The 14291-nt window shown below is 45.2% G+C and overlaps 1 protein-coding gene across 2 annotated transcripts in view; it reads right to left on the bottom strand.

Annotated features, from left to right (window-relative positions):
* The window catches only part of SNX10 (sorting nexin 10), a 91525-nt gene that overhangs the window by 20497 nt on the left and 56737 nt on the right, over positions 1–14291 (bottom strand). For both annotated transcript variants that reach the window (XM_011972280.1, XM_011972279.1), the window contains one exon: positions 7556–7602. In XM_011972280.1, coding sequence (XP_011827670.1) covers positions 7556–7579 — 24 coding nt within the window. In that variant the 5' untranslated portion in view covers positions 7580–7602. Of the gene's footprint in view, positions 1–7555; positions 7603–14291 lie in introns of those variants that run through there.

Below are 14291 nucleotides of genomic sequence, written 5' to 3' on the forward strand. Positions count from 1 at the left end.
AAAAAAAAAAAAAAAAAAATTTACTTAGATTACAGAAAGATCACACAAGACGAAAGCTAATAAAGCAGAACATCTAGGCGTTAAGTGAATATTAATTTTTCATAGCTTTGATGAGAATTTTCTACCATAAAAATGCAAACTTGTCTCAGTTTGTTCTTCCTTCTTAGGACATTTTTTTTCCTATTTCAAAGTAATGTTTTACATGTTCATGTATTTAAACTATTCATTCATTCACTTAAAATACATTGTATACCAACAATGCGCTAGGTACTTTTCCATAGAACTAATGGTTATAGAATTTACCAGTGTGGGCTGGGTGTGATGGCTCACACCTGTAATCCCAGCACTTTGGGAGGCCACGGCAGGTGGATTGCCTGAGGTCAGGAGTTTGAGACCAGCCTGGCCAACATGGTGAAACACCGTCTCTACTAAAAATACAAAAATTAGCCAAGTGTGGTGGCACACACCTGTAATCCCAGCTACTTGGGAGACTGAGGCAGGAGAATTGCTTGAGTCTGGGAGGCGGAGGTTGCAGCGAGCCAAGATCGTGCCACGGCACTCCTGCCTGGCCGACAGAGCAAGACTCTGACTCAAAAAAAAAAGAATTTACCAGTGTGTTAATCACCGGAGTGCTATTCAGGACCCCTATATAACAATCTCACAACTAAAATCTAGCACATTTCATATACTATATTCTTTACAAATAACAAAATAGAAAGGCGGAAGGAATATATCAAGTAACCTTCCTTTATTTCCTAACAACAGCTGTAACAAATAACTTAAGAGACATAGGACAAGGGATATTACTTGCCACTCTACAGCATGGAGTATGTTTAAATAGCATCCTCTGGTGGTACTGAATGATGACTTTTTGAAAAGCTTTTATTACTTCAGGATAAACAACTGTGGAGAGATTTAGCTAGACCTGCCTTTTACAGGACTTATAATAGTTCACAATGTTTCAAGTTTCTTTACACAAGTAGTATCCCAAATCAGTGAGAGTTACCTTTTCATATCCTGTAACACATTAGGAAAAGTGCAGGAAAAAAAACAAAAAACAAAAAACCTCCTCTTCTGCGGTAAGAAATAATTGGCATCCACAAGGATGCAATCAGCAAAATCTAGAATGTGAAAACCTTTACAAGGCAAAAGATGCAATTTCTTCCACAAATAAATTGCAAAAGGGGGAAAAGAGAGAATTAAAGACTTTAAACAATGTATCAACCAAATGCAATGTGTGGTCCTTATCTGAATCCTAATTAAATAGAGAATTAGAATAACCAAGTATATAATTTTTTTCAAAATAATCAAGGTAATTTGCACATTGAATATTTGATGATATGAAGGAATTGTTTAATTATTTAACATGTGATAATATGGTTCATTTTTTAAAAAGGTCATTTGTTAGAAATGCATACTGAAATATTTACAGATGAAATTATATAATACCTAGAATTTGTTTCCAAATAATTGACTGTGGTAGCAGGAGGAAATAGGTGGGGTGGGGATACAGCTTGGTTATGAGTTAATAATGAGTTAGTAAACTGTTGAAGCTGGTTGGTAGGTACATACATGGGGGTTCATTATATTATCATCTCTACCTTGTGTATTTTTTTGTTTCGGGGATTTAAGAGGCGAGGTCTCACTCCGTTGCACAGGGTGGAATGCAGTGGCTATTCACGATCGCTCACTGCAGCCTCGAACTCCTGGGCTCAAGTGATCTTCCCGCCTTGGCCAAGTTGCTGGAATTACATGCATGCACCAACACACCAAGCTTTGTGCAATTTTTTAACACAAACGGGAGCATAACCTACATTTATAAATACTATTTTGTTTATTGGTTTGTTCACTGTACAGTCTTTCAGAAATCTTTTTATGTGAGCATATATATGTCAATGATACTTGTTTTAATATAAACCTTTTATTTTAAACAGTTTTAGATATAGAGAAATTATGAAAATAGTACAGAGTGGTCCTATACATCCCATACCCAGCTTCCCCTATTATTAACATTTTATATCAGCATGCTGCATTTGTAACAATTCATTAATCAACATTGACATGTTATTATTAACTGAAGTCCATACTTCATTAAGATTGCTGGTTGGGCACGGTGGCTCATGCCTGTAATCCCAGCACTTTGGGAGGTTGAGGCAGGCAGATCACTCACGAGGTCAGGAGATCATGACCATTCTGGCTAACACAGTGAAACCCCGTCTCTACTAAAAATACAAAAAATTAGCTGGGCATGGTGGCAGGCGCCTGTAGTCCCAGCTACTCAGGAGGCTGAGGCAGGAGAATGGCATGAACCTGGGAGGCGGAGCTTGCAGGGAGCCCAGATTGCGCCACTGCACTCTAGACTGGGCGACAGGGCAAGACTTGTTCTCAAAAAAAAAAAAAGATTGATTTAATTTTCACCTAATGTCATTTATCTGTTCCAAGATCCCACCTGAGATACATTATATTTAGTCATTGTGTTTCCTTGGGCTCCTCTTGGCTGTGACAGTTTCTCAAGCGTTCCTTATTTTTCATGACCTTGACAATTTGAGAAGCCCTGGTAGGTATTTTGCAGAATGTCTCTAATTGGGATTTGTCTCATGTTTGTCTCATGATTAGATTGGTGTTACAGGTTTTCAGAAGGAAAGCTACCTATTTCAAAAGGTAAAATGCCATTTTTATCATTTCCAGGGTACATGCTATCAACATAACATCACTGTGAGTGTTAACAGTGATCACCTGGCTGAGGAAGTGTTTGTCCGATTTCTTCACTGTACAGTTACTTTTTTCATTTCTTAACAAATGTGAAGACGAATTTATGTTTACTAATTCTTTCCTTTTCTAAGACACTTCTAATTTAAACAGAGCTGGTGAAGTATTTCTTGAAATGTGTTAGAACACTAAGCTGGAAGAGTGAGATATTAAACTATAAATTCTGTATGATCTCAATTTTCTAAAAATGACATATACATATGTATAGAAAAAGACTAGAAAGAAATAGCTCAAAGTTTTATTTTTTCCTGTATACTTTTCCAAAAATGTTCTGCAGTGAACAATTATTTTAAAATCTGGAAGAAGAGTTAAGAAAAAAAAAAGGAAGGAAGATCTTTCTCTGGGACAGGCTCAGAAAAAAATACCAGAGTCCTCACAGTAACTATAACACAAATGTAGTGCTCAGAATGATAGCAGCCTTCTCTGAAACCTGGCGTGTATGTGTGAAGACAATATTCCCAGCTGCTTGTCTTTGCTTACAGAAGATTGTAAATTGCCTCTTATAGAAACCTAACTATTTTTTCAAATAGGAACACTTAATAACTGAGTATAATAGAGACTGAGAAAAATGGAGGCGGGGGATTGGAGGGGAAAAAAGGGAGAAAGAAGAAACGAGGGAGAGAGGAACAACAAATTTAGGTGTTGGGGAGTGGGAAAATGTTCTGTCTTGTTGCTTCCCATCAAAGTACCCAGCATCACAGGATCCTAGATAATATTATTTATTTGTTAATGATATCATCAGTTCCAGCCCAGTCGGTTTCCAGTCAGTTTCCCAATATCAAAAACATGCTTTCCTAGAGCAAGTCCAGAATATGACCATGGGTCAGCATAAGCGTATCTTGGACATATTAATATTAACCTTAGGGGCTGCTCATCCAAAATGGCAACACATCCCTCCCTGCTGGCTCTCCCCATAGTGCCCCATCTCCTCCCTCAGTGGTGGAGTCCTCATGGTTTGTGCAACTCTCCAGGGCCCACTTCGGCCTGCCCTACTCAGGATATTCCCTGCCAAAGAACTGATGGATGTATCATCGCTAAAATGTCAATAACTGGTAATTGTCTAGAAGCTGCTGTTATACCTAGTATGAAGTATGTGCATTTGGGAAGGGGAAAAGCACTTATCCTAAAGGGATAAATCTCTAAAAGTAGAATGCAGACATCATGATCCAGGAAAGCAGGGGAGATATGCATGCATGCACACATACATTCAAAAGGGTTGTTTCAGCCCACACTTCAGGTCACATCACACAGGGAGGAACAGTCTAGTTACACCAACTGAGCCCTGTGCCAAGGAAAGAGCCCAGTGCCCTTATGGAGGAGGGAGCAGGTGCTTGGGCAAGAATGTCCGACTCCATGAAAGGGACTGTGTGCAGCTGGATCAAATGCTCACTCATACACCCGACAGGATGAGTTCAGCAAGGCTGAGGCAAGCATCCTGAGTAGTACAGAAAAATCAAACAGCTTACTCTGGACATTCAAATATAAAAAGAACAAAAATGCCTAGCTCCACAAAAGACACTGTCTGAAATGCGTTTCCTGTCACAGCCACCTGCCTTTCCATTTGGAGTCTGGGTTCTGTCTCATTAAACAGAAGAGTTGATTCAGTTGGGTCCATCTAATTATTCTTATTAAAATATGTAACCATAATATTTTAATTGTAAATTAAAGTTGCATGCATGAATGAATCTGAATTCATTTTAATTTCACAATGGCCCAATGCCAAGGCCTTTTTATGGAGAAGATCCATCAGCTCGGATACTGCTCTCCTGGGAATTCAAACCACTGTGCAAATGGAACATGTTTAACTAACAAGGGAGATTCTCACTCCCTTTTCTCCTCTTTCTAGATTTATTACAGTCATAAAGCTGTTTTAACAAGAGAGACTACATTTGATTCCTCACCCCCAAAATGTGTAAAAGAAAAAAAACAAAACTAAAATTTAAGGTGAGTACTACCACTTAGATAGAACCAAGATGTCACTCCCAGGCTGTATGAATCTTGTTACAAGAATGGTAAATAAATCTCAATTCACGTGCCAACCTCATATTAATTAGTAATGTTTGCAGTGGGTGCTGAGAGGAAAGTGCTTCCATACTCAGTGTACCCTTGGTCGAGATTCCAAAACAATCAGTCATACTGCATTTGGTCCTTACATATTCGATTAGGTGGAACCTGAATTACTTTCCACTAAACAACCAGACACTAGGTACTGAAAGGCTTGACCTAAACCTTCTCTATTCCTAACTGGCATTGACTACAGGATACTGCTGGGAGGTGATTAGATGAAAATATCTTTTACAGTTAAAGGTTTAGAAAGCTTCTTCTTGACTTCTAAGCTGATGCCTGAAGGATAAGGAGAAGTCAGCCAGTCAACACAGTATGAAGGCTAGGGGAAAAGATCATTCCAGGCAGTGGAAAAAAAATCTGTAAAAGTCCATGGGGGTCAGAGTGCATGGAACATTCAAGGCTCTAAAATAAGCTCTGAAATAAGGAAGAAGAAGTGCACTGGAGTGGCAGGTGGGGCACAGGAAAGAAGTCTGGGGAAAGGTTTGGATCCTGCAGAGTGCTAGAGACCACATGCAGGTGGTTTTGACTTTGTTCTAAGAGCAATGGATTTGAAGCCAGGTGATCATTCTAGCTACACCAAGTGACTCTGCACACTGTCACACATGGGTGCTGGGAGGATAACTCCGCCCGTGACTCCTTCAGGAGGATGACCAGAAGCTCTGCCCTTGGACCCCACCTGACTGCCCGTGCGTCCAGCTCTTGCTTTGGCTGGTTCTCGTTTGTGTTCTTTCTCTACAACAAGCAGCATCTGTGAGGTTAACAGCTCTTGAGTTCTGTGAGTTTTTCTTGTGAATTATTAAACTTGAAGGTGGTTCACGAAAGCCCCAAACTTGCAACTGGTGTTGGAGGCGAGGGCAATCCTGAGGCAACTATGCCCTTAACCTTGCAGTTTCATTAACTTCATGGGCGGGTATTTCCCGGAGCAAGCAGCTTGGTCTCAGTATTACTTAAAATGAGATGGAAAAAAGCATGCCTGGTATAGGTATTGTGTAAGGTCCCTCTAGGGGTGGAAGTGAGGGGGACTGACTGGAAAGGGGCACGGGGTACCTTCTGGGGAGCCAGAAACATCTATACTTTGATCTGAGTGGTAGTTACACAGGTATATAAAAATCCATTTAGGCCATGCTCAGTGGCTCATGCCTGTAATCCCAGCTCTTTGGGAGGCTGAGGCAGGAGGATCACTTAAAGCCAGAAGTTCGAGACCAATCTAGGCAACAAGGAGAGACCCTGTCTCTATTAAAACAAAAAAACAAAAATCCATTGAGCTACATACATAAGATTGGGACACTTTATGCATTTTACTGTACATATTATAGCCCAGTCTTTTTTCGTTTTTTGTGTGTTTTTTCTGAGACAGTGTCTCGCTTTGTCACCCAGACTGGAGTGCAGTGGCATGATCTCAGCTCATTGCAACCTCCACCTCCCAGGTTCAAGAGATTCTCCTGCCTCAGCCTCCCAAGTAGCTGGAACTACAGACGCGTGCCACTACGCCCAGCTAATTTTGGTATTTTCAGTAGAGATGGGGTTTCCCCATGTTGGACAGGCTGCTCTCAAACTCCTGACCTCAAGTAATCCAACCACGTTGGCCTCCCAAAGGGCTGGGATTACAGGCATGGGTCACGGTGCCCAGACAATTATTTTGGTTTTTGGTTTTTGGTTTGAGACAGGGTCTTGCTCTGTCGCCGGGGCTGAAGTACGGAGGCGTGATCTTGGCTCACTGCAACCTCTGGCTCCCAGGCTCAAGGGATCCTCCCACCTCAGCCTCCTGAGTACGTAGGACCACAGGCACAGGCCACCATGCCCATCTAGCCCAATTTTTAAAAGTTGAAAAACAAACCAAAACACTGCCTTTGAAAACGGGGAAGCCCAGCCTAGAGTTAAGGGATGCAAGCAGGCTGGACTGCTGAGAAGAACCTGAAGCCAAAGATAAGGCTGAAATTAAAGATGTGAGAGCTAGCAAAGGACTTTCTGGAAAGATTCTCTGAAATAAATTGTTTCGTGCTTTCAACTTGGGCACAGTGAGCTAGGACCATGTTACTGTGTGTGAATGTGTCTCGTGTGCAAGTGTGTGCACACTCCCTAGACAGGCCCCTGTGCTGCTTCTCCACTTCATCAGCCTCACCAAGTGATAATGTGCACTGCACCACAGCAGGCAGGGCAACAGGTACTGCCAAAGGAGGGACACTCAGCTGGGGCTGGCATGATGGCTGTCCTACCCTCCTCCCAGTCAGGGAGAGGCTCAGGGGGCTAGCATGGAGGCCTGGGAAGCCAGGTTGCAGGCAGAAGGGCCAGTCTTGCCTGTATTGTATGAAACCAAGCCCAGGCAACAAGTGGGGCAAACCTGAAACTAATGGCAGAAATTCCCCTGGGCTGCTACCTGAAGGGAGGAGAATTCAGGGATGAGTCAATGGAGTAGAAAAGCAGGAAGGCAGACTGGATGGAGACGGCTCCAAGCAAGGGGTGGGAGGCAGAGCCTGGGCGAATTCTGAGTCACGAGCTGTGGGTGGGAATGTGCTCCACAGCTGAGTCACTGGAACCCAAAATGAAGGCCATGCAGGGACCAGTGGTGGGAGTGGAGGAACAGGTACAGGAGGATGGGCCTTTGTTCTTTCATGAAACCTCCTCTAGCAACCCATGGGTTTATGGTTCGCGAATGAAGAACTAACCCGTGTGAGTCAAAACATGTGGGTTATTTATTTTTGGATTTGTGATGACATACCTCTTTCTGTTGTTCCGGAAACATCTTCAGCACAGGACACGATCAATCTGAAAAATAAGATATCCACAATGGGTGATTTGCAACCTCCAAACTGGAGTGGATCCGCCGCTCATGGCCTCCCACCAAAATCCCCTGACAGAGCCCCCCGCCCCACAGTCCCTGACACGTGAGCCTCTGCTCCTCCCACGCTGCCCTCTCCTGTTGGCAGGACCAAGGTGCACATCAGTCCACACCAGGGATGAGGAGTCTGGACCCCAACAAGTCCAAGGCAGCCGGATGACGACAGACCTTCAAACTGCAAGGCCAGCCAGTCAGGCAGAGGCTGGAGCCTTAGCAAATCGGGAAGGAAGCTAGAGATGCTGGGGAGCAGAAGCCATGCGCAGGGGGATGCTGGCTGGAAAAGACGCCCACAGAGATCCACCACCAGAGGCAGCCCTGACGCTTTTACTGGAAGCTCAAACCTTCTGGGACCAGACCCTTCCTGTGACATTTAAATTATTCCAGAGGTCACACAAGAGATGGCATGGCCCTCAGCGGGGGAAAGTCAGGACCTTGACTCTGAGCTTCCGAGCAGTGCAGCCAGCCTATCGTTTGACACCAGGCCCTGCATGTCTCTGGGGTTGTCAATTGTTCTTTAAACCCACTTGGTATGTAGGCTCATTAGATTTAACACCTGCTCCCTGCCAAAAACAAAAGGCAAATTTAAATCCCCTGCCTATATCCACACATATGTATTCTTACAACTGAGGGCGACTATGACTGCAGGTCTACTATTTGTCTTCACTTTGATAATATTAGTATGTGTCTGAACCCACTTTCCAGGTCCATATTATCCCCCACACGTATTCCCAGAGTCTCTATACTCATGTTTCTGGCACCATAGGGAACACAGGGAAGCAAGAACACAAGCTCTGCCTCCAGGGCCCTGTGGAGGTACAGACGAGAGACCCCACAGAGCCTCTGGAAGGGGAGAGTGAGCCACACCCAGGCAGCAGCAGGAAGCTTTCCAAGAATGTCCCTTTCCCCTAGAGCAGTCAGAGGACACATGAGAGGGAAGGAGAGAGCAGGGGATCTCAGTGTTCAAGGAAGAAAAGCAGGACCTCCAAGGGAGCAACACCACCACCCACAGAGCCTGGTGAAAAGCGGCTCTGTGGTCCAGAGATCGTGACCAGGCCAGATCAGCTGGGGGACAGGGTTCTCAGAGGGTGCAGTCGCGTGGAATCGTGGCTGCCATAAAGATATGTCCATGTCCCGATCAACAGAACCTGTGAATGTGACTTTATTTGAAAAAAGGGTCTTTGCAGATATAATTAAGTTAAGAATCTCAAGGTTAAGATCATCCTGGATGACTGGAGTGAACCCTAAATCTGATGGCAAGTGCCCATATAAGACAAAGAGAGGAGACATACACACAGAAGAACATGCGAAGACAAAGACGGAGGAGGGAGAGGGATGCAGCCCCCAGCCACAGAGCCCCTGGGGCTGGAAGAAGCAAGGCAGGATTCTCCCCTAGGGCCTCTGCAGGGGAGCACGGCTCTGCTGCCACCTGGATTTTGGACTTCCAGCATCCCAAATTGTAAGAGGTTCCAAATATCAAGTTTGTGGTAATTTATTGCCGCAGCTGTAAGAAGCTAGTCAAGAGGGGACTGGTGGAGATTAGGTTGGAAAGACAGACTGGGGTTGGAACTGGAGATTCTGTTCGGTCACTCTTCGTGGAGCTCCCGCTACGTGCCATGAGCTGGGGTGGAAGCGGGACACACGGTAGAGTACACAGCAGGCTTGGAGCTTTTGAGGTGACTTCCTAATTATAATGTGGAAATGACAGGAAAGGACACCGTGTGATAGGAATGGAAAAACACACAACAGGGCTAAACCTGGAGGACATAGGCCAAATGAAATAAGTCAGTCACATAAAGACAGACACCGTATGATTCCACTTGTATGAAGTACCAAGGGCAGTCACATTCAGAGGCAAAGGCCGGGTGCGGTGGCTCACACCTGTAATCCCAGCACTTTGGTCGGCCAAGGCAAGCAGATCGCCTACCTGAGGTCAGGAGTTCAAGACCACCAGCTCGGCCAACAGGGCAAAACCCCATCTCTACCACAAATAAAAACTTATCCGGGTATGGTGGCACCCCTGTGGTCCCAGCTCCTCAGGAGGCTGAGGTAGAAGGATCACTTGAGCCTGGGAGGCAAAAGTTGCAGTTAGCTGAGATTGTGCTACTGTACTCCAACTTGAGTGACAGACCCCATCTCAAAAAAAAAAAAATTCAGAGACAGAAAGTAGAAGGGTGGCTGCCAAGTATGGGAGGGAGAGGGGGTGGGGGGCAGCTGAGAGTACAGAGCTTCAGTTGTGCAAGATGAAAAGAGTTCAGGAGATCAACTGCACAACAATGTGAGCATCCTTCACGCCACTGAACTGTACACCTAGAAATGGACCAGATGGTACATTTTAGGTCGTGTTTACAACTTAAAACAAAATTTTAAAGAATGGAGGGACTAAGTGGGGGTGGAGAGGGTTTACTGAGAAAATGGCACTTCTAGGCCGGGCGCGGTGGCTCAAGCCTGTAATCCCAGCACTTTGGGAGGCCGAGGCGGGTGGATCATGAGGTCAGGAGATCGAGACCATCCTGGCTAACATGGTGAAACCCCGTCTCTACCAAAAATACAAAAAACTAGCCGGGCGTGGTGGCGGGCGCCTCCCAGCTACTCGGAGGCTGAGGCAGGAGAATGGCGTGAACCTGGGAGGCGGAGCTTGCAGTGAGCCGAGATCGTGCCACTGCACTCCAGCCTGGGTGACACAGCGCGAGACTCCGTCTCCAAAAAAAAAAAAAAAAAAAAAGAAAATGGCACTTCCGCTGAGGCCTAAAGGATGGTGTGAGATAGCCAGGAAAGCAAAAGAAAAAAGGCCCTCTACACAGAAGGCCTGGGTCGTGCCAAGGGGAGGAGGCCAGGAGGAGGAGTGGTTCAAGTCCGGTTATCATGGGATTCCTGCACCAGAGCCAAGTTAGCTGGTGGGTTCCACCATCTCAGGATCTGGCCATGCTTCCCGCACACGTCGCATGCTCCACACGGCTGAACCTCTGCCCTCATACTTTCACCCTTTCCAGCCACCAGCAAACTCCCGCTCCTCTGCCAGGATTCTGCAAGGAAATCACTTCCCAGGCTCTCTGCCCCGTTACACAACCGCGTGCTGTGCAGTCCCCTGGTGCCATTAACCTCGCTTGCATGACGATGTTTAGATACCCTCTGTCTCTCCTATTTGACTGAATTTCTCCAACAGGGTATAGCTGTGTTTCCTTGTGTAATTAAACTCCACAACTGTCCTGTGAGGATTTGAATATCCCCACTTCCCAAGTAAGAAAGCGGAAGGTCAGAGGGGTTAAGGTGCCCAAGGTCACACTATGAAAGAGTGTGAAAGCTCAAGTTCCACTGCAACCAAAGCCAGTCTGCTTCCCTAGGGTGGCCTTCCAATGCCACAAGCTGCCTCCATGACTCTGTAATGTGAACAAATGGTTCAAAGTTGGGGTCTTAATTTTCCCCAAAGGGCTTGAGCTTTTCCCAGCCAGGCAGAACTTTGCACTTCTATCTAATAGAAGTCTGATAATTGGCCACTTTAAGATGCTACAGACCAAGTCCAACTATGAAGTAGGAAACTGGCCCCAGTGGCTCACACCTATAATCTCAGCACTTTGGGAGGATGAGGTGGGCAGATCGCTTGAGCCCAGGAGTTCAAGACCAGCCTGGATAACATGGCAAAACCCTGTCTCTACAACAAATACAAAAATTAGCTGGGCATGGTAGCATGTGCCTGTGGTCCCAGCTACTTGGGAGGCTGAGGTGGGAGGGCTGCTTGAGCCCAGGAGGTCAAGGCTGTGGTGAGCCATGATCATGCCACTGCACTTCAGCCTGGGTGACAGTGAGACCCTGTCTCAAAATATAAAAGTAAAATAAAATAAAAAAGCAAACAGGAAACTTGGGAAAGTTGAAAGCAATGTTAACCAGTTTCAACAAGTTGTTCCAAAACATCACAGTGAACTATCATGGTCAACCTCTAATACTGTAAATCTGTACAGTGAAAATGGTGGTGGGCACGGGGAGATCATTTCATTTTCTAAGCTCTATACACTTCCATATTGTCTGAATTTTTCTAGTAACACATTAAACTTTTTAAAGTAATAATTATTTTAAATACAGTAAATAGCATAATGCTCTCAGAATAAATAATAATTTTGACATAAATTATTTTTATTTTGGCTGGGCGCAGCGGCTCGCGCCTGTAATCCCAGCACTTTGGGAGGCCGAGGCGGGCGGATCACGGGAGGTCAGGGAGGCCTGACCTCTCCTCACGAGGTCAGGAGATACAGACCATCCTGGCTAACACGGTGAAACCCTGTCTTTACTAAAAATACAAAAAATTAGCCAGGTGTGGTGGCGGGCACCTGTAGTCCCAGCTACTCATAGTCCCAGCTACTCGGGAGGCTGAGCCAGGATAATGGCGTGTACCCAGCAGGCGGAGCTTGCAGTGAGCCGAGACCGCACCACTGCACTCCAGCCTGGGCGACAGAGCCAGACTCTGTCTCAAAACAAAAACAAAAACAAATTATTTTTATTTCACGTAAAATAAATAGCAAATTCAAATGTATTAAGAGATGCTACCTTTATAACACAAGAGAAAGTATCATTTGGTACTAGACTTTGCCATGGCATTTACTGGTGGGGAGAAGGAAATTCAATGATAGCACAATTGTATGGTTTGAGACAAAAGGGCAACTGTCTATAATTTAGCAAACCAAAGCTGCCAATCAGAAATTACTCCCTGAGGCCAGGCGCAGTGGGTCACTCCTGTAATCCCAACACTTTGGGAGGCTGAGGTGGCCAGATCACCTGAAGTCAGGAGTTTGAGACCAGCCCGGCAAACATGGTGAAACCCCGTCTCTACTAAAAATACAAAAATCAGCCAGGTGTGGTGGCGCATGCCTGTAATCCCAGCTACTCGGGAGGCTGAGGCAGGAGAATCACTTGAACTTCGGAGGTGGAGGTTGCAGTGAGCCGAGATCGTGCCATTGCACTCCAGCCTTGGCAACAAGAGCGAGACTGCATCAAAAGGAAGGAAGGAAGGAAGGGAGGGAGGGAGGGAGGGAGGAAGAAAGAAAAGAAAGAAATTGCTCCCTGACAAAACTATGCCCTTTAGGTGAGTTGGAAAATTTTAGATTTGTATAGATAAATTTCCAAACTCCCTGGACTAGCTTATGCGTCTGTCATAATAATGCACATAGAGGGCTGGGTGTGGTGGCTCACGCCTGTATTCCCAGCACTTTGGGAGGCTGAAGTAGGTGGATCATTTGAGGTCAGGAGTTCAAGACCAGCCTGACCAATATGGTGAAACCCTGTTTCTACTGAAAATACAAAAATTAGCCGGACATGGTGGCATACACAGCTACTCGGGAGGCTGAGACAGGAGAACTGCTTGAACCCGGGAAGCCAAAGTTGCAGTAAGCCAAGATCGCGCCACTGCATTCCAACCTGGACAACAGAGCGAGACTCCATCTCAAAAAACAAAAAAAAATGCACATAGAGAATTCTTGTCTCACTGAAAGACTGTTATGCCAAGTGTGGATATCTGCCTCCCGGTGATAGGCTGTCTCCAGAGTATTCTCTCTCTCCTCCACCAATGAAGAACCCCCATCACACCTAGATGGCCACCCATTCTCCTTCTCTCTTACTTTCATTGTAAGAATTATTATTTTTATTTTATTTCATTATTTTGGAGACCGGGTCTCATTGTCACCCAGGCTGGTGTGCAGTGGCACAATTACAGCTCACTATTGCCTCAGATTCCTAGGCTCAACTGATCCTCCCACCTCAGCCTCCCTAGCAGCTGAGACTACAGGAACAAGTCACCTTGCCTAATTTTTTACATTTTTGTAGAGACAGGATATCCCTATGTTGCCCAGGCTGGTCTCAAACTCCTGGCCTCAAGCCATCCTCCTGCCTCAGCCTCCCAAAGTGCTCAATAACAGGTGTGAGTCACCGCACCCAGCCCATTCCAAGAATTATTAAATCTCACTATCAAGCTGGGTGTGGCTTGGTTTCCACATTATTTGAATTTTTCGTTTAAAAACAAAAAATCAGCCAGGGATGGTGGTGCACACCTATAGTCCTAATGACTCAGGAGGCTGAGGTGGGAGGATCCTTTCAGCCCAGGTTAGGCTGCAGTGAGCTATTTGCACCACTACACTCCAGCCTAGATAACACAACGAGACTCTGTCTCTAAAATAAACAAATGAAAAAAGATAAAATCTCACAACCATATCAAACAACAGGAATGATTTCTCAAACCTGCTGGCAACATTACAGCTGGATACACACAGGCAGCAGACACATGGGTTATCCCCTTCCTGGGAAACATGGCAGTTCTGAAGACTCATCTAAGAGACTCGTGTGTCTCTTCACAACCCCACTGCCCTGAGAGCACGGTACACAGATCTGCCCAAACCAAAAATTCGAGGAGAAAGCTTCTTCTATTTTCTACCCTAGAATATTTTTTCTATAAAATGCAAAATGTCTATGAAGCAAAGATAAAATTCTATAAAGCACCACTCGGCAATCTTTTTGTGTAGAGGGTCAGACGGTAAATATTTGAGGCTTTGAAAGCCACAGGGTCTCTGCACCTCTGACTCAAGTCTGCAGTGCATAGTGAAAAGGCACTCACAGATGCCTAACTGAATGAACA

The sequence above is a fragment of the Mandrillus leucophaeus genome, unplaced genomic scaffold, assembly GCF_000951045.1.
Source record: "Mandrillus leucophaeus isolate KB7577 unplaced genomic scaffold, Mleu.le_1.0 Scaffold128, whole genome shotgun sequence".
Classification (NCBI taxonomy): domain Eukaryota; kingdom Metazoa; phylum Chordata; class Mammalia; order Primates; family Cercopithecidae; genus Mandrillus; species Mandrillus leucophaeus.